This window comes from Balearica regulorum, chromosome 19, assembly GCF_011004875.1.
Source record: "Balearica regulorum gibbericeps isolate bBalReg1 chromosome 19, bBalReg1.pri, whole genome shotgun sequence".
NCBI lineage: Eukaryota > Metazoa > Chordata > Aves > Gruiformes > Gruidae > Balearica > Balearica regulorum.
In genome coordinates, this window is record NC_046202.1 from 10,841,206 (window position 1) to 10,862,619 (window position 21,414).

A 21,414-nucleotide genomic window follows, 5' to 3' on the forward strand; every position below is an offset into this window, starting at 1 on the left:
TTGATTAACTTCTCCAAATATACAGTGGACACCATAAAAGCAAGCCAACAACTGCTCTGCGCTAACATAACTGCTCATTTACAAGAATTTTGCAGTCTGAGTATAAGAAATGCCATGAGTTCTTCCCTGAGGTGCTGGTACTACAGCTCCTCAACGCACAAAGCTGCTCATTTTTCTGTTTGGTGTTTGTTGTTTGGGGGTTTTTCGTGAACACTCACATTGTAATATTTCTTAGCTCTTCTCAACTACTTAAAGTTGAGAAGATTTTTAGGCAGGTAGTGTAATGCCTTATTTGCTACTTTAAACTCACTAAGGTCCAGAGTAATTTTAGCAGCCATACAGTTGCTCTAGATAAGGTAAGGACTGCGTTGCTCTCCATGTACAGTGCCTAGCATCGTGCAGTCCTGCTCATGGAATATAAACTCTGGGTGCTGATGTAGTACAGTTGTTAATCAGAATTTACAGTTGAACTGAGCTTGGAATTTAGCCAAAGGGACTGAAATGGAGCATTACTCAAACGCCACAATTACTGAGCCACACTTTTTGCATTAAACTAATGTAGAAGATGCATTACACCCCTAACATCTCGATGTAAAGTAAGCCCTGTCGTGAGAACATGGTAACAGTAGTCATTAGCCTTTACCTTTGGCTGTCTTGAGTAAGGGAAAGGGTTATATAGGTCTTAGTCTTCCCTCAGAAAGAGGAGTTAGGGGAAAAAAAAAAAGAAAAAAGCTGGCTCTCCTTAATAAACTAGTGTAATTACAGATCTGTTTAAGTGGAGGCATATGATACGTATGTTTGTGACAATTTTCCAGAGGGATGGTTCGGCTAGTGCTAAATAACCAGGCTCATTTTCCCATAATGCAAATGTTATTCACAAACTATTACCATAATTGATGCACCGAGCCACTGTAGAGTAAATAATGTGTTGTGTGTGGGAAGCAAACTAGAAGTCAATGAATATTAAAGAACAAAATCTCATTTTTAAAGGGAAACTTCACAAGAATTAGAATTACTTTGAAAATCAAATGGCAACGCAAGTTCAAATCGACTGGTTGTTTTTTAGTTATGTATACATGCACATGCATAAACACGCGCACTTAGGGGCTGCCGTCTCCAGTCTGGTTCGGTTGGGGTCTTCTGTCTGCTCGGTGAGTACGAAGCATCCTCAGACATGATCAAAGTGGCGTGGTGTATGGGAACCATCAGGTAATGTCCAGTGCCCAGGGAACTTCCCAGAGAAGTGGGTTGTGGACACGCTAGAGCTCTTGGCAGCTGAAAGAAATGAGGGACCTTTCAGGGCGTTTTCTGTTGAGTGGAGGGGAGCTGGGACTGGGTAACCCTACGTCTGGGGAGATTTGGTTGTTTCTTTGTCTCTGCCTTCCTGAACCGTGCTGGGGTACTCATTCTGGGTAACACAAGAAGAATTTTGAATCATGCAAACACCGTGGCAGGGTCACATTTATAGGTTGTCATGCTTGCCATGGCAGAGTGTGAGCGGACTGCCTGGAGGCTGCTGGGGTTCAGATCTGTGACCTGCTGGTGTGCTATGTGGCTGCGCGTGGCTGCGTGGACCTCACAGCGTACGGGAGGACAAGGCTTTACTCCTTCGTTAGCCCTTGATCACTGTCCCTGTGCGGAGCCTTATGCCTCGGTAGGTGTTAAGTAGGTTACGGCACTTATTGCTGAGGTGTAAATTATCCTGTATCCATTGCTGAACGCAGGAGCTATTGGCACACCAGCTTATCTGTGCTTGTATGGATTTTTAGAGTAAAACATTCTGCTGAATAGGACTTGATTTAACTGTGGGCATTAGTGCCCTGCCATCTAATCCCTTTTTATGTTCAAAGGGAACTTGGGTTAGTGCTTAAGCACGTATACGTACATGGCATGGAAAGGTTGTATTTTTTTCATGCATCGCTTTACATTTTTTTCCCCTGGATATATTGCTCCCTCATTCCTGTTCCGTGTGTAAATGAAGGAGACATATATACAGACAACTATATAATGTATTGCAGAGATGTATTCCAGTAGGGTGAAATGGAGTGTCACGGAAGTTGCTGCTTTCTGTATTTGAGAATTGTGTCATTTCAAACACTGCTGAGTAGTGGTGTGTTCTCAGAAGTGAACTTTTCTCGAGGTAGTAAAACCCTGGTCAAATACCACTGTAGCTCTAGGAACCAGAAAGCTGGGGAACAAAATATAGAAGCACTGTGTAGGATTACAGAAGCATCATTTGATCTTTTAATTTCCTAAGCCATTTTGCCCAGATGACAATTATTTTTATTTTTTGAAATTACAGATTATAGCACTGCACCTTCTTTTTCTGAGAGATTAAAAAGACATTTTAAGCAACCTTTGACTCCCGTTGCTGAAAATACTCACACGTGACTTCCTGGCACAGTTACATATATATCATATAACATCAGTAGCTTTCCTTATAGTAACCTGATATAACTTAGTGTGGCAGAAGTAACATATTGTGAGCCATCGTGAGCCTAGCTCTTGTGCACCAGGCTTGTGGGCTGTCCTTCCTCTGTCGCAGTCTGTCTCTTAGAGATTGTAAAGCACTAGTAAATGCCTTTTTCTTGTCCTCTCTGGACTGTATTGAGGTGTCTTTGAACCTTTCAGGCTTCTGCGGTTCTGCCTCCTAGCCATAATTTCACCTAGAAAGCCGAGCACACACCCGAGCTGGGTTATCACTCACCATAACTTATTACAAATTGGCACTTTGCTGGGGGAGATACAGTACTTCAAACTGCTTTTCTCAAGTTAATCTGTACTCTTTCTCTTTGGATCAGGCATCCTTACTTATTAGGGTTTATCCTACTCCCAGGGAAAAGCAGCTGTAAGACCTAGTAGGTCTTACAACAGGCAAGGAAAATGTTACTTGCACCTCTCAGTCATTGAAAAAAAAAAAAAAAAAATCTTTCCATAAAGCAAGGCTACTGGAGGGCCGTAAGGGTGGTGTTGGTCTGCTGGACCCCTTCATCCTGCATCTCGTCTGTCTGAAATGGTGCCAGTCCTGGGAACTTCGATACACCGGACGCAGAATGCAGCTCATTCTGCACCTGCTCTAAGTGGATATTAAAGCGTAAGAGCTCTCGGATACTGCCAGCCTGCATTGGGTTCAAAGCAGTGACCTAGAGAGTTTCTTTTTCAAACGTGGACAGAAGTACAAATTGACAGCAGCATGTTTATGATGAGATTTTTGACAGCACTCAAGATGAAAGAGCAGATGGTGTTGATGGGAGAGCAGGGTTATAAGGTACAAGATGGGATTGTTATCATGTTAATAACAAGACAGCAAATCCCACAGTGCTTTCTATTAGCCTGAAAGATGATAGTTCCCTGTTGGCCTTCATGCGAGTCAGAAATGTCCGGTAACGCTGGCCCAGGAGGCTGCGGACGCCTCTGTGGTTGATTGTGTCCGTTCTGAGGTGCAGCCATCAATTTGTTTGGGTTTGGTCCTTCGGACCCCTTTCCTTGCCGTCCATGTCCTGGGCAGCCTTGTAGGGTGCAGAGGAGTTTGAAGACAGAGCTGGTGTAATTCTGGGTTACTTCTGAAACAGAAATACTGGTTTGGAATATGGGTACTTTGAAGTGAATCTGGTATTTGCAAGTTTAAAGCTTGGGAAGTGCTGGGCATGTTGGAAGGCAGGCAGATGGAGCTTCAGCACTTGCACTTCATTTAACGTAATCCCTATTACACTGCATTTCTCTGAACGTGGAGAAAAACTTTCTCTTCTAGTCAGCTTGCAGATCCCACAGGCTTTGCTCTCAGCTTCAGAAATCTTCCCAGGATCACTGCTTTGGCTGGTACATTAGGAGCCATTCTGAACTGCGAAAAACATTTCAAAATCCTTTTTATTTATGCTCCTAATTTGCCTTTTCCTTTTCACGGGCTAATTATAAAAATTGCTGTAAACGTTTTCTGCAGATAGGATCTTCCTATTTATCTAAACTTTGTTGTTTATGTCCTATTTTTTTCAACATCCCCACACTTCACTCTGTTGGTTGGGAAGTGTGAAAGCTATTATGGTAATAGGGAGCGAGATGATTTTCTGCTCTCGTAGTGCCGAAGAGATAGGGATGGATGTAATTAATCTTGGATGCAGTCCCTGCTGCAAGTACATCGTCTTACTTGAGCCTCTCTGCACACATAGATACACATGCAGAGGTTCATTTTGCTTGGGATAAGGGTCACTGCTCTTTAGCTTACTCCAGGATCAGCGTAGCTTTGCTCCACCGTATACCCTTGCAAGTGGGTTCCTTGGGGTGTTTATAGTGTGGCACGTACAAGGTGAAATAGTGCCTGGTTTGCTCCTTCCCTCTTGTCCCACCAAGAAAATGTTGGTCTGACTTGACAACGTAATGGAGGTAAAGAGAAGAGGAGGAGGTATACCCTGCTTTTAGGTGACTTAACGGTCAAATTGGTACTGCTCGCCGTTTGGTTTGCTTGCGTTAGTGTATGATAGCTTTGTCATGGGGGATAATTGAAATGAACACGGATCGATATCTCGGTATACATTAGGGTGTATTAGAAGGCTGAGAACCAATGGGTCTGTTAAAAAGGAGGTTATTTCAATTCCTTTGTACACTGTCTCCCATTTGAAATGGTATATTAGAGTATGACAAAACCTGCTGAATAAACCAAAAAGGTGTTTATTCTGGGAGAACTGCAAATATTCTATCAAAATATGGTTCCTTTTAGGGGAGTATAGAAAGCCAAGTCTGGATTTTGATTGTACAAACTTAGAATCTGTATAGTACGTTATTTCATGTTATCAATGGATCTTTGAAAGAGAAGGTGTGGGATAACAGAGTTTTGGAGGTTAATGCTACAGCACGTTTAGGGATGAATTCCTATCCAACGTATTGTTTCTCTGGCAGCATGGCCCTAACAAGTGAAGATGAATTGGCAAACAGAAGCGAAGCTGTTACGTGATACGCCGTATAGACAATAACTCTATAAAATATGAAACTGAAATATATTTCAGACAAAGTGCTGACACCGTAGGTTTTGAAATAAATGGTGTATTTTGCTCAACTGCAAAGATGAATGCGGTGCTGAAGATTAAGCTGTTGTGTACTTTGTGTACATGTGCAAACCGAAACAGCTATTAGCATTACAAGCAATAAGCAGGTTCTGCTGGTGCTGGCCAGGAGCTGTTTGTGGATGCTCACGTTGAGGCTTTCAACAGTGCGACAAAAAATGAGCAATCCTGTGGCGTGATCGGCTCTTCCCTGCCTGGCTGGGGCACACGATGGCTGGAAATTCTCTCAAATCTCCATTCCCCGTGCTGCACTTGTCCTTTGATTACAAAAGGACAGCTCTCGAGGGATGTCGTTGTGCATTTTCCTGAGATAAAATAATAGCTCTGTGTTTTGTGACCCTGGAACTTTAGGTCCTGCCAGATGCTAATGAACCAGTGGAAAACATCCAGGGCCTGGTAATTGCTTTGAGCCACAGCTGTTTGTGCTTGGTACACAGTGTCAAAGCTCTCCTCCTCGGTGGCTGAGCCCTGTGATTTTGCCCCAAGGTCCCCTCGGGGGCTCCTGGGTCGATGCAGCGAGCAAAATTCCTATAATTGGGTACAAGAGAGCGTGGTGTCTGTGTGGACGGGGCAGCTTGAGGATGAGTCATGCTCTCGACACCTCCTACGTGGTTCACTTTTGGTGGCTGCAGCGCATCCCGGGCAGTGCCAGCAGGCAGCGTGTGCTGCTGCAGGGACTGGAGCAACAGCAGAGCCCTCGGCAGAGCGGCAGCTAGGAAGGAAGCGAGGCTCTTGCACTGACCTGATCTCATTCAAACATACCATCAGATCTGTCCTATTTATTCATTTGCTACTTCAAAACCTAGCTTTTTAGGTGCAGAAAATAGAAGGCGCTAATAAAAATCAGTGTTTTAATTTTCTTTGGATGAGTGTTCCCTGTAGGAGACCTTCTCATCCACTGTCATCTTTGTAAGACATGATTTTTGATGTTTCCGTAGACCTGAAAAAGGCTGGGACGTTTTACCATCTTTTTTAGCATAGGTTAATTCTCCCACGGAAATGCAGATTTAAATGGAGTGTGGAAACACTTTTCTGTGTCATCAGTGGAAAGTCCTTTCTGACAGTTATGGCCGTGGATGGCAGCGATGGGAACCAGCTCGGCTGAGTTGTGTTGAGGGGGGTCAGAAGGGACTTCTGCTCACCCTGATGCCCTGGCTGAGCAGGGGAGGGCAGAGACTGAACTGCAGAGCAGGGCTGAGCTGCCTCAGACTAGGGCGTTTTCCCGCCCCGTAGGAAGGTTGGAGCCATACAATCAATTAAATGAGATGACTGTTATTGGTCAGTATTGGTATTTGGATCCCTTGGGTAAGTCCTAGTTTGTGAAAAGTTCTAAAAACTTCTGTTGGCAAGTGAATGAGTAGCCAGGCTTTCAAAGCTACAGCTTTCATATGATGCACTGACACCCTGATCGGAATTGATAGTACTTTTTAGGTGAGTAATATCGACAAACTAGGTTTCAGGATCTGCCTCATCCACTATACATCTCTGTGCGTACATATAATAAAGGGGGTAAGTCAGTGGTACGTGTATTTATTCCATCTCACTCTGCCTATGAAAAAGACACCTAGCCCTAGAAAAGGTACAGAGAATGATGAAAAGGATCTACGGAGACATGCACAGCTTCCCTGCAAGGAGAAATGTAGTAGTCTGGGAGTCTCCCGTTCCCAAAAGGTGTGATATATGGGAGACAAGAAAAATCTGTAAAATCATAATTGATCTGAAGATGACGAGAAGCAAATTATTCTCTTTTTTGCAGGATAAGATACTGTGAAACTCCCACTTAAAGAACTGGACAGCTGGTTAAAAACAACAAAATGAGGCGACTTTCTCCTGCTGCACACAGTGAAATTCTGAACCTCGTTCAGTCTCTTAAAAAACATAAAGAGGTCCAACTAATTATATGACAAGTTCAGGTCCCTCAGTGTTATTAGATGTGTTACTGAGGGCACATCTTTGGACTTGAGATTTCTTACATTATTTCCTTGTGCATCTTAAGGTGTTTGGACATAGGATGCTGGGCCAGATAGCTCTGCTCCAGGACAGCACTTTCTGCATACAGCGGAAATTCAGTAGGCTGATTATAGTCATCCTGTAGTTTGCAACTTGATATTCAGTGCTCTATGGCATGCTCTGAGCTGGGAGGTTTGCAGCTCGCTGCAAACCGAATCAATGCGTCTGATTAAACCAGGGAATTGGGCAGTGTTCCTGAACGGCCAGAAGAACAAATAGTCTGATAGGCGTCTTCCCAGGATTTTTTTATGCGTTACTTTCATATTGATAGTGGTGGTTGTGTTTGTTGGTTTTTTTGGGTTTTTTAAGAGTCTTTACAGATACTATTTTAAAGCATTAGCCTGACAGCATCAAAGCTTAACAAGTGGGTATGTAGAGGGAGGGCTGAGAAAGGGGGGAGCCGAAGAGAGCCTGGCTCCTGATTACTCTGGTTACATGGTAGCATTACCGCAGCTGCAGAATCGCAAAGGAGATATTTGCTTTACGCTTAAGAGGCTTTATTGTTTCTAAACTATATATAGTTCTGTAATCTTTCTTTAGATGGGGGAGGGCACTGTGGGACAGCCTCCAAAGCATCGCCACCCGGCTTAGTGGGAGAGCGAGGGGTTAACGTGGTGGTGTAGGGTTCTCGAATGGGCAAGCTCATTGTCAGAATAATGTTTAGCCAGGTGTTAATCTGTGTCTGGAGGGAAGTGCTGGAATTCATTATTCATCCCACTGGGGGAGGTCATGGTGCTGGGAGGCTGCCAGCGCTGGAGCCAGCCTCCTGGCTTTACTGACATGTGCCATTTGTGATGAATGCAGCTGAAGTCCATTTGAGGAATTCTCTTGTCAGGCAGCCAAGCTGACAGCGAAACGCAGAGCTAAGGCATTCGGCGAGCTCTGTTGCAGCAAGCGAGATCGCACTCAGCGTTGGGAGGGCAGGAGGGGACAAACTGGAACCGCAGAAGGAAAGCATCGTTTTTTCTTTGTGCTTTTTTTTTTCTTTTTTTTCTTTCTCCCTCCCTTCGCTTCCCCTAAATACCCTGCTCCCCTTGGAAAATCACCGGCTCTGACGGAAAGAGTACCGGCACGCTGCTTTTCATCAGCAGGACAGGTTGGGGTTGCTTTTTTGTTTTTTAACGAGGGCAGGAGGTGAGACAATGATCAAGTCAAGTTGGTTCTACGTCAAGTTCAAGTATGCGGAGAAGGTAAGTCGATACATTTTCTCCTGCAGCCTTTCCCAAGGGATTGCTGTGTGGTCGCCTGCAGCCCCCTTCTCTTGACAGGCAGCTCTGGCCACCAGCAGAGCGGATGCCGCTGAGAAGTTTCGCTGGTGATTTTCTTTTCTTTTTCCATGGCTCGATAGATAACGCTGTGCCGAAAGCCGGTGCAGCGCGGGGTACGGGCTTGAAGTGTGACAGCCGCAACTTCAGTATGGTGCAAGTGGAAGAGAAAAGAAAAGCTCAGATCTTATTCCTACAGTGCTGTGCTGGTTAAAAAAAAAAAAAAACAAACAGTGGTAGAGATGTATTTTTTCTGTCTTGTGTGGAGCTTGAATGGGCGGAATATTTCCCGTTCTGTAGAGCTGGTTGAGATGTGACCTGCTTCTGCAGGGAAATCGTTTCTTTTCTTTTCCTCGCCTTTAGTAGCAAAGTAAATACTTAATTATCTGTAATTATTACTGGAAAAAAAGCAGTTTTATTGATCAAAAAGTAGTGAGATGTATTCTAAGGCTGTTTGCTGGGGGGTTTTACTGTGGCAGTTGCTGCGTTTCCTATTGCACGGAACACGGTGCTTTCTGTTGGATTTTCCTTTTACCCTCATCTTCCACTTTCCTTGCCTGTGCCTGGGTACCCAGACGCCTGGGGGAAACAGAGGGACGGGGATGGGGGAAGGATGGACCCCATCAGGGTCCCCATTCAGCAGGGACCTGCTTGACAGTGATGCATTTTCACTGAATATCTCCCTGGAGGGTTTCCTGCCCCAGGTTAAGGACTGATCTTGTTGCCAATAATGCTGAAATGCAGTCAGAGTATTTGGATGTAGCATTGCTGTTTTCTTTAATCCAGCAAAATGGGGAAGAGAGCAAGACAACTTTTTTTTTTTTTGTGAAAATACTAAGAAGTCTCGCTATCTGTTCCCTAACCATCCTCGAGCGGTTAGCAACCTGTTCTTAAAACAAGGGGAAAACCTATGCATGTGCTATTAGCCTGAAATTTTCTATTCTGGCAAGTAGTCCCACACTGATTTATTTCTTGTCTTTGTGCCTCAAGTTATGCTGCACCCAGTGAAAGCATATACATTTCATTTAACAAGAAGCATATATATTTCATTTAACATGATTGTCCTATCATTTATCCCAGGCTGCAAATGGCATATTTAACAAAGTCACAGATTTAACTATTCCATTTTCATTTGTTTTGGGCAGTGTTACAAAGGCAATTTGACTGCAAAATCCACTTTATTAGGCAGTTATATTTTCATCTCCTCGATGCTTCTCTGCAATACTTCTATGTTATTTAAAGTCATATCAGACCTATAAACATCTATAACAAAACAAATCGACTCTGCATATTTAGCATATGAAACTCTCACTGGAAATAAAAATCTAATGAAATCAGTAGTTATCTGCCAGTGGGTGAGGTTGGCTATTTAAAATACTAGGTGAATTTTTTTTTCACCTTTACATTTTGTGATTCAGTTTCTTCTTTTTTTTCTTTTTTTTTTTCTTCTGTAATACCCCTTGCAGTTCAACCAGAAAGCCCTCGAGTCCCCGAAGAGAGCAGAGAATGTTCCTGCTTTTTTGTCAGCGGGTGATTTTGTGTGTGTGTTACGTAACCTGTCATACCAGTTTTGTCAGAGACAGATATTTTAGAGATCTACAACCTGGGAAATTTGAACGTGGATGAAATCCAGGAAACCCATTTAATCTGTATTTTTCTTAGCGTTACTTGTGCCTTACAAGATTTTCTTCTGATTCACCAGGGAAGTTGCCAAGACTGTTCATCTGCTGGGAGAAAAAAAACCCACCAAACCTATAACGTGCACATGCAGGAAGACAAAACCTGAAGTGCATGCCTGGTCCTTTATTGAATTTCATGTGTGATAAGAGACTGTTAGACCTTTGTGTGGAAGTGAGGGTTTCCTAACGGAACGCACTTGAGAAATTTAGGTCTTGGCCATGAGGCAGGCATGTGCTCCCTTGCTAAACACAGGATTTTGTGTCGAGGTTCTTGTTGTGGCTGATGCTCAGCTTATTCTGCATTAGCTTCAAGTCTTGTCTGCATGTCAAAATTGTGCTAGCGTGACTTAGGTGTGAGTTGACGCTGAATTTATTAAACTGGTGCAGTTCTCCGGCTGGACACTGTGGCTGCTCGCTCCGAGAAACAAGCGCTTCTGCGTTAGTGTAACCATGTCGGTTTAAAAAATTAGGTCAAATTCTTTTGCAACTCTTCCATGTTGCCAAGGCTTTAGAAGTTGGTTTTATGTTAGCCAAGCTGGAAGTACCTTTGAAATTCTCAACCCAGCTTTTTACAGCAGTTTGTCTAAATGGATTTAAAATCTCACTCGGAGATGCAGTGTCTCATTTCCAGTTGACATAAGTGTGGGCTGCTGCAGGAAGGAGTGTTCCCACTCCCAGCTACGCGTTGTCAGCGGTAGTGCTTGTGCAGCCACGTGGTGACATGCGTCCGGGAGCCGATCCAACTGGAACTGAACGGGTTTTATTCCTTTTTTTGGGCTGGCTTCATTTTCAGTCAGATTGGTGTGTGTCCCAGTTTACCCCAATGTTCGGCCATAAAGGATGTACCTGACAATACCTGGTTGAGGGTGAGTAGAAAGGACAGTGACGTCTCTTCTGGCAGCAGCCTGTGAAAACTAATTTAATTAAAGTTTGCTCTCCTCATTGGGAAGCGTTATATAATCGCTGTTTAAGCGAGGTCATCTTAGGTTAGGGAAAGGTTGGGTCTCTGCCCTCACGTCAGTGCAATATCTCAGTTATATCAGAACGAGAACTGCTTTTCCTGTGTGCGCCACGGTACTGACATTGCACCGCTCCCTCTTAATTCTGTTGTAAAGAAGTTCATTGACATTTTTATTAGCTGGCTGGCTTCGCTGAAGTTGACATCCTCGCCTCTGGCCATCACAATTATTTTTTTTTTAATTTTTTTTTCCTTTGATTTGCTTTGGAAGATTTTGCTGTCTGAAGACCCCTCTGTGATAAAGCATATATATTTATATACATGTCAGAGCTAACTCTGCAGGCAGCTTACGTACTGTAAAATATTCCTTCACCTATAGATTGCCAACCTGTTTTATTCTCTTGGCATCGCTACGCTTTACTGCTATAAACTGTTCTGTTGATTGTGTTCAAACGTTGCTCATCCCATCTGGGTTATCTGCAGCCTCTGCAGACAGACCCGAACCGAGGTTTGGTGATGTAACTTGCCTGAGCGTCAAGGAAATTCAACCCTCACAGGTCTTCTGGGAGCTTCCAAACTCTTTACATCCACCTGGCACCTTGAAATACCTTAGCCACTCAACTCGTGTTGTCTGTCTGCCTGTGCAGTGGCCTTTTTACACTGACAGGAGCAAAATTCAGTGGCCATGCATTTATGGCTGCCCCAGAAAGCCTGAGAAATGGTCTTAAACTGTCTTTGAATGTTCACCTTTTATCCTAAAGACATGTTGGAACTGGAAGCGGAAGAGATAGATGTTGCATAAACTGGTATACTTTGACATGTTAGTTTGCTCAAGTTATTTAAACAGTTATTTTATGTTGTGTTAGACAAGCACTGTAAAACCATTTCACAGCAGTGTATTTTTAATTGTGATTACTTTAGTTTTATTATGTGATTATTTTAGAAATCAGCACAATTTCATCTTGAGTCTATTATCAAGTTGATTGCAAGCATTCTATTATATCAACTTCAAGGGAGCCTACTGGGAAAAACCCAAAGTTTTTATGTTTACCCTTTCAAAGATTTCATATAAGGTCATTTGGACACGAGCCATTTTTGCATAATACCCATATTCAGTCCGAGTGCATTTACACCGCAGTTAAAATTCAACGGCTTCCTATGAATAATAGTGCTGACACAAGGAAATCAGTTTGATCTCGGGGGGGCAGGAAAAGGCAAGCTTTTGGAAATCTATGAAATTCTAGAAAGTGTGGGAGATGTGTGGAGAGAGGCAGCAGGAGTGGGCAGTCTGGCTTCACGTGTTGCTGCCTGTATCGGAAGGAGCTTGAGGATGATGTTGGAGGACTTGAAAGGTTTCGCTTTGTCCTTGAAAAGCCCCGTCCCTTGTTTGAGGTTCATTGATAGATATTGCTGAAGTGGAGCTTAATTTTCCTGTTCCCAGTAGTGCCCAAGGAAGAGAAATGCTGTATTCCTAGCTGGAAAATTAGATTAAAACACCCAGCACCTAGATACAGGGTACATTCATTTCTTCCTTTATCGCAAGACTCCCGCTACTCTGAAAGGCAGTTTACAGTTTTGACAGCTAAAATAAAAAGCCTTAAGGACAAGCAACCACTTTGAATGTTCGAAGGGCTTCATTTCCAGCAGAAAGATTTCAATTACAGTCATTTTCCTCGAGTAAGTACAAAGAGGTAAATGGAACCCCTGTTTCCAATGTTAAACTCGCTGACTACATTATTACCGGTTGGACTTTGAAAGTAAAGGATAAAGCCAATCTAAATCAAAGCCCTGATTCCAAATTACTTTTTAAGAGTATGATGAGGTCTGCACCCAGTAATTCAGCCACTTGGTATTGAGCAGCACACAGCCCATCAAATGGGACGTCCATTAGATTGTGTTGCTCTTCCGGGGGGATCGAGGCAGGAAGCAGCTTTCTCGCCAAGCACCGAGAGTTGCATCTTGAAAGGGCTGCTCTGCAGCTGGAGAGTCGTATGTTGGCTGTATTTTTAGAGAATTTAGGGGTTGGGGTTTTTTTTTTTTTTCTTTCTTTCCTCTCTGACTTTGCTCATTATTTGTCTTGTCTTTTATAACAGTAATTTGAGAAAGATTTGGTTATTTGTCTTCTCTGTGGCACAACCTCTTCTCCCTCCCACTCCCCGCATAAAGGTTTTTCATCTCAGGACCATTTCCTCCCCTTGCTGGGGCAGGGAACACATTTTCAGGAGTCTGTGGCTTTTTAGACTAGATATTGAAATGTGCACAATGTTTGTATAACACGGGCGCTCAAAGGAGCCGGGCAGCCAAGATGATAAATCGATCTGGTGGCCCGAGCTCACCTGAAACACACATTTTCACTGGAATGACGAACTCTCCCAGAAATCTGTACCCAGGGCTTGATCGAGTCGGGGGTAACTCCTTCAGTCGGTGAGTTTTCAGACCTGTGCCCAGAGGCATCAGGGGAAGGGCAGGGAGTTAACCAGCCTGCTCCTAGAGCAGCTCCCTGTTCCAGGGAGGTTGGTCCTCTTGGCACTCAGACCATCCTTGCTAGTGCCTGGGAGGTGGGAACCTACCTGCTTTTTCTCCAAAAGTGTTTACTGGCGCTAATTGCGCTAATTTTATTTCTTTATTTTTGCTACTACTTTTCCTCATTGCTTTGTAGGTGGATTTCTGCAGGTGCGAAATCAGATGTTATTCCTTAAACTGATGGAGATGATGAGCAAAGGGTTGTGTCTTTCCAGAGTACTCTGCACAGACACCTGGTTCAGTATTTTTATGACTTTTAGCTGCTGAAATTTTTCCTTTCCTGCCTATGAATATTAAAAGTTTGCATTTTTAAAAATTGTGTTGCAACTGTGACTGCCAGCGTTTTAGGGAAATGAGTGAGATTTGTCGTTTTACGTGCTTGCAAACATATATTGGGTCTATGCAACAAACTCAGGAAAATAGATGTACTAATTTACTTTCCCTGTAAATATGGATGATTATAAATATGCCCTGGTGCCTCAGGAGCCCGTCCTGATTGACTCAGCCGCTTACCCCCGCCTGCTTTGCTGGATGTCCCTGTGTTTGCCATTATAGCCCACTCACACAGAATGGGCTTGCTTCTTATTTTGGCTTTTGCTTATCACGTGATGGTTTCCTCTGGCCTTCCTGTGAGCACAAAGATGTCTAAGGGTGCTGGGTGCTTGCTGACGGCGGATGCAGCCCGCGCTGCTGCTGCACTTTGCTTGAGGCTGGCGAGTGGATTTGAGCAATGTTTTAATATGTTTTGGGATCTAGACCTGAAACTTTTAGTCCTGCTTTTTTGCATGTATTTGTGAGACTAAGAATTGCATACTAATGGGAATAGTCAGTGGCAGGTAAAATACCGAGGAAAAAAACCCAAACCCTGTAACATTCTTCTGATGTAAATTTTTAATCAAATGTATTTTCTTCTGTTAAGCAACTTTTACAGCCCACTGCACAAAACATACAACCAAAAACTTTGCACAATGAACTGCATGTAATAGGCTAGCAATGCATCCGTTACACGTTTTTACGTGTAATGCCTTTAAATCCATTTTTGTGTTCGTGGCAGTGTAGCCTTCGAAAGGTAATTAGAATTGGCAGTCTTGCTTTCATAGTTCTTCAGGTTTTCTTCAGATTGGAATGCTTTGGAGAGCTTCGTTAGAAGTGGTCTCTTTTGTAACAAGAGGGAAATACGATTTTAAAGACATTAGGAAATACAATTCTAAATACATTAGAAAGCTGGAAACTTTGTATCAAAATTTCTAAAATGATTGTGCAGTGTTTGGTGTCCGTGAACACTGTTCTTAGCCCAGCTGAATTGAAGAGTTGGTAGATGATAGACTAGGTTGTAATAACGGTAATTAATTAAATAACACTTTTCAATCCAAATAATCAGAGGTAAGTTTTGCAGCAGCGCTGTGGACATGGATGTAGCAGTGTCCTTTTTACGGGTGACCAGACTGAGCGATGTCATCGCTGTTTGTGTGTCTTCTCCAGGAGGACTCCTGCCTGGGGGTCCTCATTCAAACCAAGGTATTGCCCTCGCCTGCACGTCTCCCTGCCGGGAAGTCAGGGACAAAATGCGTTTTCTTTTTCCAAATTAGAGGCCAAGTGTGCCTGTAGATGTTGAGGAGCAGACGTGGAGATGCTGCCGTTCGGAGAGGCATGTTGTTGTCGGTGCCTCAATTGCAGGAGCCACCTTCTGAATTTCTGCTTCCCAAAGCGCCTCTGTTACAGGACTCCACCTCCCATTTGGCATCTGCCCACACACCTCTGGGCTGTCCATTGCTGACCTCAGCTTGATGATGCAATGAAACTGCTAATGATTGTAGCAACACCCTCGGTATTGAAGACATCTGAAAAAGTCCCCCCCACAGTTTCTGGGGGTTCTGGCCAAACAGGATGTGCTTTCACCGCTATGCCAAGAGCTGGCAGGAGCAGGAGTGTTCTTTGGGTTGGAGTGATGGGGGCAAGAGCTCTCCGAGGCTTGTGAATGTGCTGTGAGTGGTGAGGACTAACCTAAGGTGAGCCGGTGCCACCGGAGGACAGAAGAGCGTGTGCCAGCTACCTTCTCTTGGGCGATGAGCCGTGGTAAGACCTTCTGCTGTCTGGGAGGGACCGTTTGGGGGCTGGTTCAGAAGCAGACTCAAGCATGGCTGGGCACACACAAATGCAGAGGAATTCTTTTGAGCGGCTGTTTGGGACACAGCTTTTGACTCGTAAGCCTGTGGTATGTTTAACGCTGTAACCAGTAACATGTAGGTACTTGATAGATTAATATTCAGGACACAGTAGATGAGAGAGGCTGGCTGGGAGGATGTCACACGCAATCTGTTCATCTAGAATTATTTTCTGTTTTGAAGTTAGATTCACCAATTCTGTAGATGGGAAGAAAAAAAAAATCTATGGGCTTACTCTGATTTTTTAAAAATTTTTTTATTTCCCTCCCACCCCCTCAACTTGCTTTGCCTGAGGGCGAGTTCTGTCCTTTAATTATTTAAGAACTGGCTTTTGTTTACAGTTTGTAATAAAACTGATAAAAGATTAACAAGGTGCTTGTGAATCATTTTAAGCAAATTAAAGCTTTGAAAGACTTACAACTGCAAATATTTGAAAATTGTAAAGCAGAAGAATAAGAACAGACCAGATGAGATAATCAAGTTCTTGGATTTGTTTGGGAGAAAAATAGTTGTTTGCAATTGGATGTGAGAGCATCATTGCCTGCTCTATTAAATATTTATTTGTGCTTTTAGCAGATTTGAAGACACTGGTTGTATGAAACAGCACTGGGTATGTTAAAATAATGTTTTATTACAGTGTGGGGTAGCTGCACAAATAGAGCATGGGTGGAGAAGGGATTCAGAGTGGAAGGACACGCGTCTAAGTTCACTGTTGCGGCAAGCCTGTGCCAAAGCACGTATACTTTATGCTGCTTTTAAGGACTGTGTTGACGCTCCCCTAAAGCAATTCTAACACCCTATATGAAATGATAGACTCTGAGCTGGTTTCCATGCAAGAGTGAAATCAGAGGTTTTAGTTCCATTTCTGTGCAAGACTTAGATCTTGGGGTTATAATGGATATTTCCATTAAAAATGTCAGCACAGCACTCAGTAGCAGTAAAAAAGACTAGTGAACTAAAATATTAGGAAGGGTGCTCAGCACGGAACGTTGCTATGATGGACTAGAAATCCTTGATTTACTTGCATCGTGGACACATTGTGCAGCTCTTGTCCTCCCTCTCTAGAGACTTGCAGCCACTGTACATGCTCAGAGAAGAGCCGTGAGGCTGTTCAGAGGTGTCGAACGGCCTCTGTGAGAGAAAGAACTAAATGGACTAGAACTCTTCAGGTGGGTAAATAGGTAAAGGAGATGTGAGAGGTCTGTGAAATCCAGAGGGACGTAGGGAGGATGGGGATTGTCCATTGTCTTCTGACATAAGAACGTGGGGACGTCAAAGGAAGTCGATAAGAGCCAGGTTGAAGGAGATCAGAAGTAGGTGGTTCTTTGTGAAGGTGTTGACCAGCACAACCGGTTGTCGAAGGAAATCGTGCATGCTAAAAGTTTACATTGCTTCTGGGAGAGTGGACAAATTAATGGAAAAGAAATCAGCTGATTGCCACTGAGCAGGCAGCAGCCACATCAGGAGCTCGGTGAGCTGGAAATGAATGGAGGTGGAAGCAAGGGGGAAAGATGTACGTTTATAAATAGAGAGAGACAGGAGTATTATATATACTTAGCCTATTTTTATTCTCTTCTTTTGGACATCCATTTATGGCCACCGTTGGAAAGAGGATGCTGCGCAAGCTGAGCCTTTGATCTGGCCCAACACTGTTCTCTGTGCTGATGGGCAGCTCATTCTGAAACATCCTGGCTTATACGATGAGTATTATATAAAACTGATGTTCTTCAACACCCACCAAGCTTAGCAGCTATGGATTTGATTGTGATGGTTACCTTAAAACAAAGGCATATCGAGTAGTGATTACAGCTCAGTATTAATAGCTGCGTTCCTAACGTTCTGCTGAAAGTGCTCTGGAACTGGGAAGAAGCTCTCATTTCCCCTCTTCTATGTACTTTATTTTCTCCACCCATAAACAGAGCGTGAATGCATGTGTATTATCAGGATTATTACCTACGTGGTATTTTTGAGAGAATTACAATGCATTTCTTTGAAGCTGTTGGACGAGATACAGTATCAAGAGGAGCCAAGCAGCATTCCTGTTGCAAGGTCCCCAGAAGAATTTCAAGATGGGTGAGTTATTGCACTACAGAGCTCTTTAGCACTCCAGTGAAAAATCAGTACAACCTTTAAGCCTAGGTTATGTTCGCAGTCGAATGAGGTGACAAGAAACTTCTGGGGCAGATGACGAGAGTTTGAGTCTAATTAAATGGAGTCATTTTATTCCTTTGGGAAAGAGCTGTGAAAGCTAACACGGTAACAAAGCAGGTTCAAAGGTCTGTGTGTAGATCCTAATCTGCTTAAAAGATGAGGTAGAATTTCACTGGCTGTATCATAGACTCAGGTTCAGTAACCAAATCATTCCTGTCTTGAACATCCAAAGGTAAACTGCGAAAGAAGACAGAGAACTTAAAGGAGGTGAATTAAGATCTGCCTAGGTACTACTGCTACCTGTCACTCAGTGATAATGATAGAAATAGTCTAAAAGCTCTGCAGCTGGTTTTTACTTCCACCCTTTTCAGTTGGCATCCTTGATGACTTTGATGGCAGCTCTAACATACCTTGTTAAAGTTATCCTTCGAGGCAAATACCTCATCTGTAGGTCTCGGTGATGTTGTAAAATGTCTCCTTTTGCTTTCCCCTATAGCTGATTTTTCCATTTTGCTCTGCACTTTTGCAAATGAATTCTACCGAGCTTGAGCTCACACATGTGGGTAGGGCCGACCTCCGTGTCGGAAGAGGGCAGTGCATCCCTATTCTCAGGGAGCGATGAGGGGCGTATGGGTTGCATTACTCCGTAGCTTTATACAAGCAGTATTTGCAGCTTCCAGTGTTCTACATGATACAGATGTTAGAGATGAATAGATAGTGTTTCTATTTCCTTGTTTAGTCTTCTGTAATTTTTCAGTGTTGCAATCAATCTTTGTCCGGCCTTCTTGAAACTTCGCTTGTGTTTAGTATATTCTCTCTGATTGTCAATGATCTCCTTTAAAAACCTAGGATCCGTTCCATCTGGTCCCAGGAACTTGGCAGCTTGTGTGGCGAGCAATAGCTGATTTTTTTTCTGTGAGTGCTAGTACAGAGAAGTCAATTCATGGCTAAAAAGATTAAAATCCCTAAATCAGAAAAGCTGGAAAAATATAACAATTGCAACTCTGCCAAGGAAGTGCTTCTTGTTGGATTAAAAAATCTTATGACAAGTTGAGAGAGAGAGATTTGGAAGTGTAATTCAATTCTGTTGTCAATCCAGGAGAGTTAAAGCTGAAACTGTGTTAGAATACATTAGCGGCACTGCCTGGACAGAGAAAATCAGCTGCCTCTCAGAGACAATTTTGTGCTGGTTTCCGTTCTGCCTCAATTTGTTATGACCTGGTTTGGATTTCCTAACTTTCATGTCATTGAGTTCAGCATCTGGTGCGTTCAGAAAAGGTCTTTGCTTCTGTGTCCATGGGGTGCCCCTTCTGAAATAAACTGTTCCGCAGCAGTGAGGAGCTGGGGAGTGGGATGCTGAAATGGAAAGGGGTCAAGCTAGCAAATTTGGAGAGGGAGGCATCCATATGGTACGTTGGAGGTGTTACGTATGCCTTGTGCTCGGAGGAAGCATCCCCATTTCTTGTCAGGGATTGGCAGTAATCGGGCACAGTGCTGCGGCTCTCAGTGATAAGGTCTCGGGGTGGTGGGTGGAGAGACCTGCTTTTGTGTTTTGCTTGCGGCCCCAATGGTGGGTATCTGCTTTGGTTGTGCTCCTGGAGATCGTGAGAAATCTTGTAGTAAGGGCAGCACCTTGCAGTGGAGCGGCACTGTCAGCCCACCCCTCGCTGCTCGTTCCCTTCGCCTACTTGTCGGCTGAAGCCTTGCTGTCATACCCACCATCTTCCCAAGCTTTTTCTTTTTTCTCCTCTACTATGTTAATAGGGGAAACCAAAGAGAAACTGAAATAGTTTGTCTCCTTGGTTGGAGGTACAGATTAAAGTTTTGTTGTTTGGTCTCAGAAAATGGGCTCGTTCAGTGCTCAGGTATTACTGTGGCATGTTAGAGAAATCGGGAGCGCAAAAGCCTATTTCTGTCTCAGCACGGACAGAAGATTATAAACAGGGATGCGGGTCCTTCCACTGGCAGTGGAGAGAGGTTACTGAAAGGGGTGCTGCTTTTGTGATCTTGTCTAGTAGTCATCTCTAGACTTACAGAAGGTATAAATCTTATTCTAAATAAAGTAGAAGGTATAAATCTAAAAAATTGTAAGATGCACCAAAAAGCGTTCCCAGATGTAGAAGCCCATAGGTTTTATATTGTTTTCTTCTTGATCTTGAAGGTTTGCACAGGGTTGGGACATGGGTTAATATAAAAGCTCAGTCCCTTCAAAGTCACCTTTTTGTTATACCCCCATCTCTCCTGTCTCTAAGCAGTGGACTGATTACATGGATATATTACAAGATTGTGAGAAATATTTTAAAACAATTAGTTAGGGACACTTATGAGGAATGAGTAACGTTCCTCAGGGGTTGGTGTTGGGACCGGCACTGTTTAACGTCTTTGTCGGCGACATGGACAGCAGGATCGAGTGCACCCTCAGCAAGTTTGCTGATGACACCAAGCTGTGTGGTGGGTCGACACACTGAAGGGAAGGAATGCCATCCAGAGGGACCTGGACAGGCTGGAGAGGGTGGGCATGTGTGAACTACGTGGAGTTCAACAAGGCTAAGTGCGAGGTCCTGCACATAGGTCAGGGCAATCCCAGCACAACTACAGGCTGGGCAGAGAATGGATTGAGAGCAGCCCTGAGGAGAAGGAGCTGGGGGTGTGGGTGGGTGAGAAACTCAACACGAGCTGGCAATGTGTGCTTGCAGCCCATAAAGCCAACCGTGTCCTGGGCTGCATCAAAAGAGGCGTGACCAGCAGGTCGAGGGAGGGGATTCTGCCCCTCTACTCCACTCTGGTGAGACCCCCCTGCAGTACTGCGTCCAGCTCTGGGGTCCCCAGCACAAGAAGGACATGGGGCTGTTGGAGCGAGTCCAGAGGAGGCCACAAAGTTGATCCGAGGGCTGGAGCACCTCTGCTATGGAGACAGGCTGAGAGAGTTGGGGTTGTTCAGCCTGGAGAAGAGAAGGCTCTGGGGAGACCTTAGAGCACCTTCCAGTAAAAGTTTCTGCAGAGTTGCAAACTGGTTTTTATTATGACCATAGTCAAAATATCTGAAAGATTTGTGTGCAAATGCTTGTTTATAGTCCTGAAATACTTTGAGGTTTAAACATTGCCAAACACAGGTACAGTATTGCTTGTATCTTTATGATTTTGATACATAATCTAATATTTTTCCACTTTGTAATAATTCACTGAGGCGTATAGAAGAAAATGTGCTCTTAGGTGCTTGCATCGCTCTGTATAATAAACATTGCCAAGTCTGGAAGACAAGAATCAATCTATGAATTTCTATGGAGACTTTTTCTCAAATATAGTTCTGTTTTGTGATAAAGAGGGAAATTTTGTGTAACTCCATAGATCTTCATTAGACTGGATTAGGGCTTGGTTAGAAATTGTAGAGCAGCTTCACTAGTGTGTTCAGTTATAGACAGTGCCTTCCTGCACCTTCACGAGGCAGATGCGAATGAGTTTAAGTGCCTGTATGACTGGGATCAGTGGGAAACAGATGTCCAGATTCCTTGTGTGATAGTGAATATCACACCAAGCGTGTATTTGCATCTTATGATGCCTGACTTGAGATCTCGAATGGGGTGATTCTGTACAGCTCCACTGGCT

At 43.7% G+C, this 21,414-nt stretch overlaps 1 protein-coding gene across 7 annotated transcripts in view; it reads left to right on the forward strand.

The window, feature by feature from the left end:
• AUTS2 (activator of transcription and developmental regulator AUTS2) overlaps positions 1-21,414 on the forward strand; it is a 786,364-nt gene that overhangs the window by 249,591 nt on the left and 515,359 nt on the right. For 2 of the 7 annotated variants that reach the window (XM_075771886.1, XM_075771887.1), the window contains exon 1: positions 7,929-8,257. The exons of the other annotated variants lie outside the window; for them this stretch is intronic. In XM_075771886.1, the coding sequence (XP_075628001.1) occupies positions 8,210-8,257 (48 nt within the window). In that variant the 5' untranslated portion in view covers positions 7,929-8,209. Of the gene's footprint in view, positions 1-7,928; positions 8,258-21,414 lie in introns of those variants that run through there. 7 annotated transcript variants of the gene reach the window in all.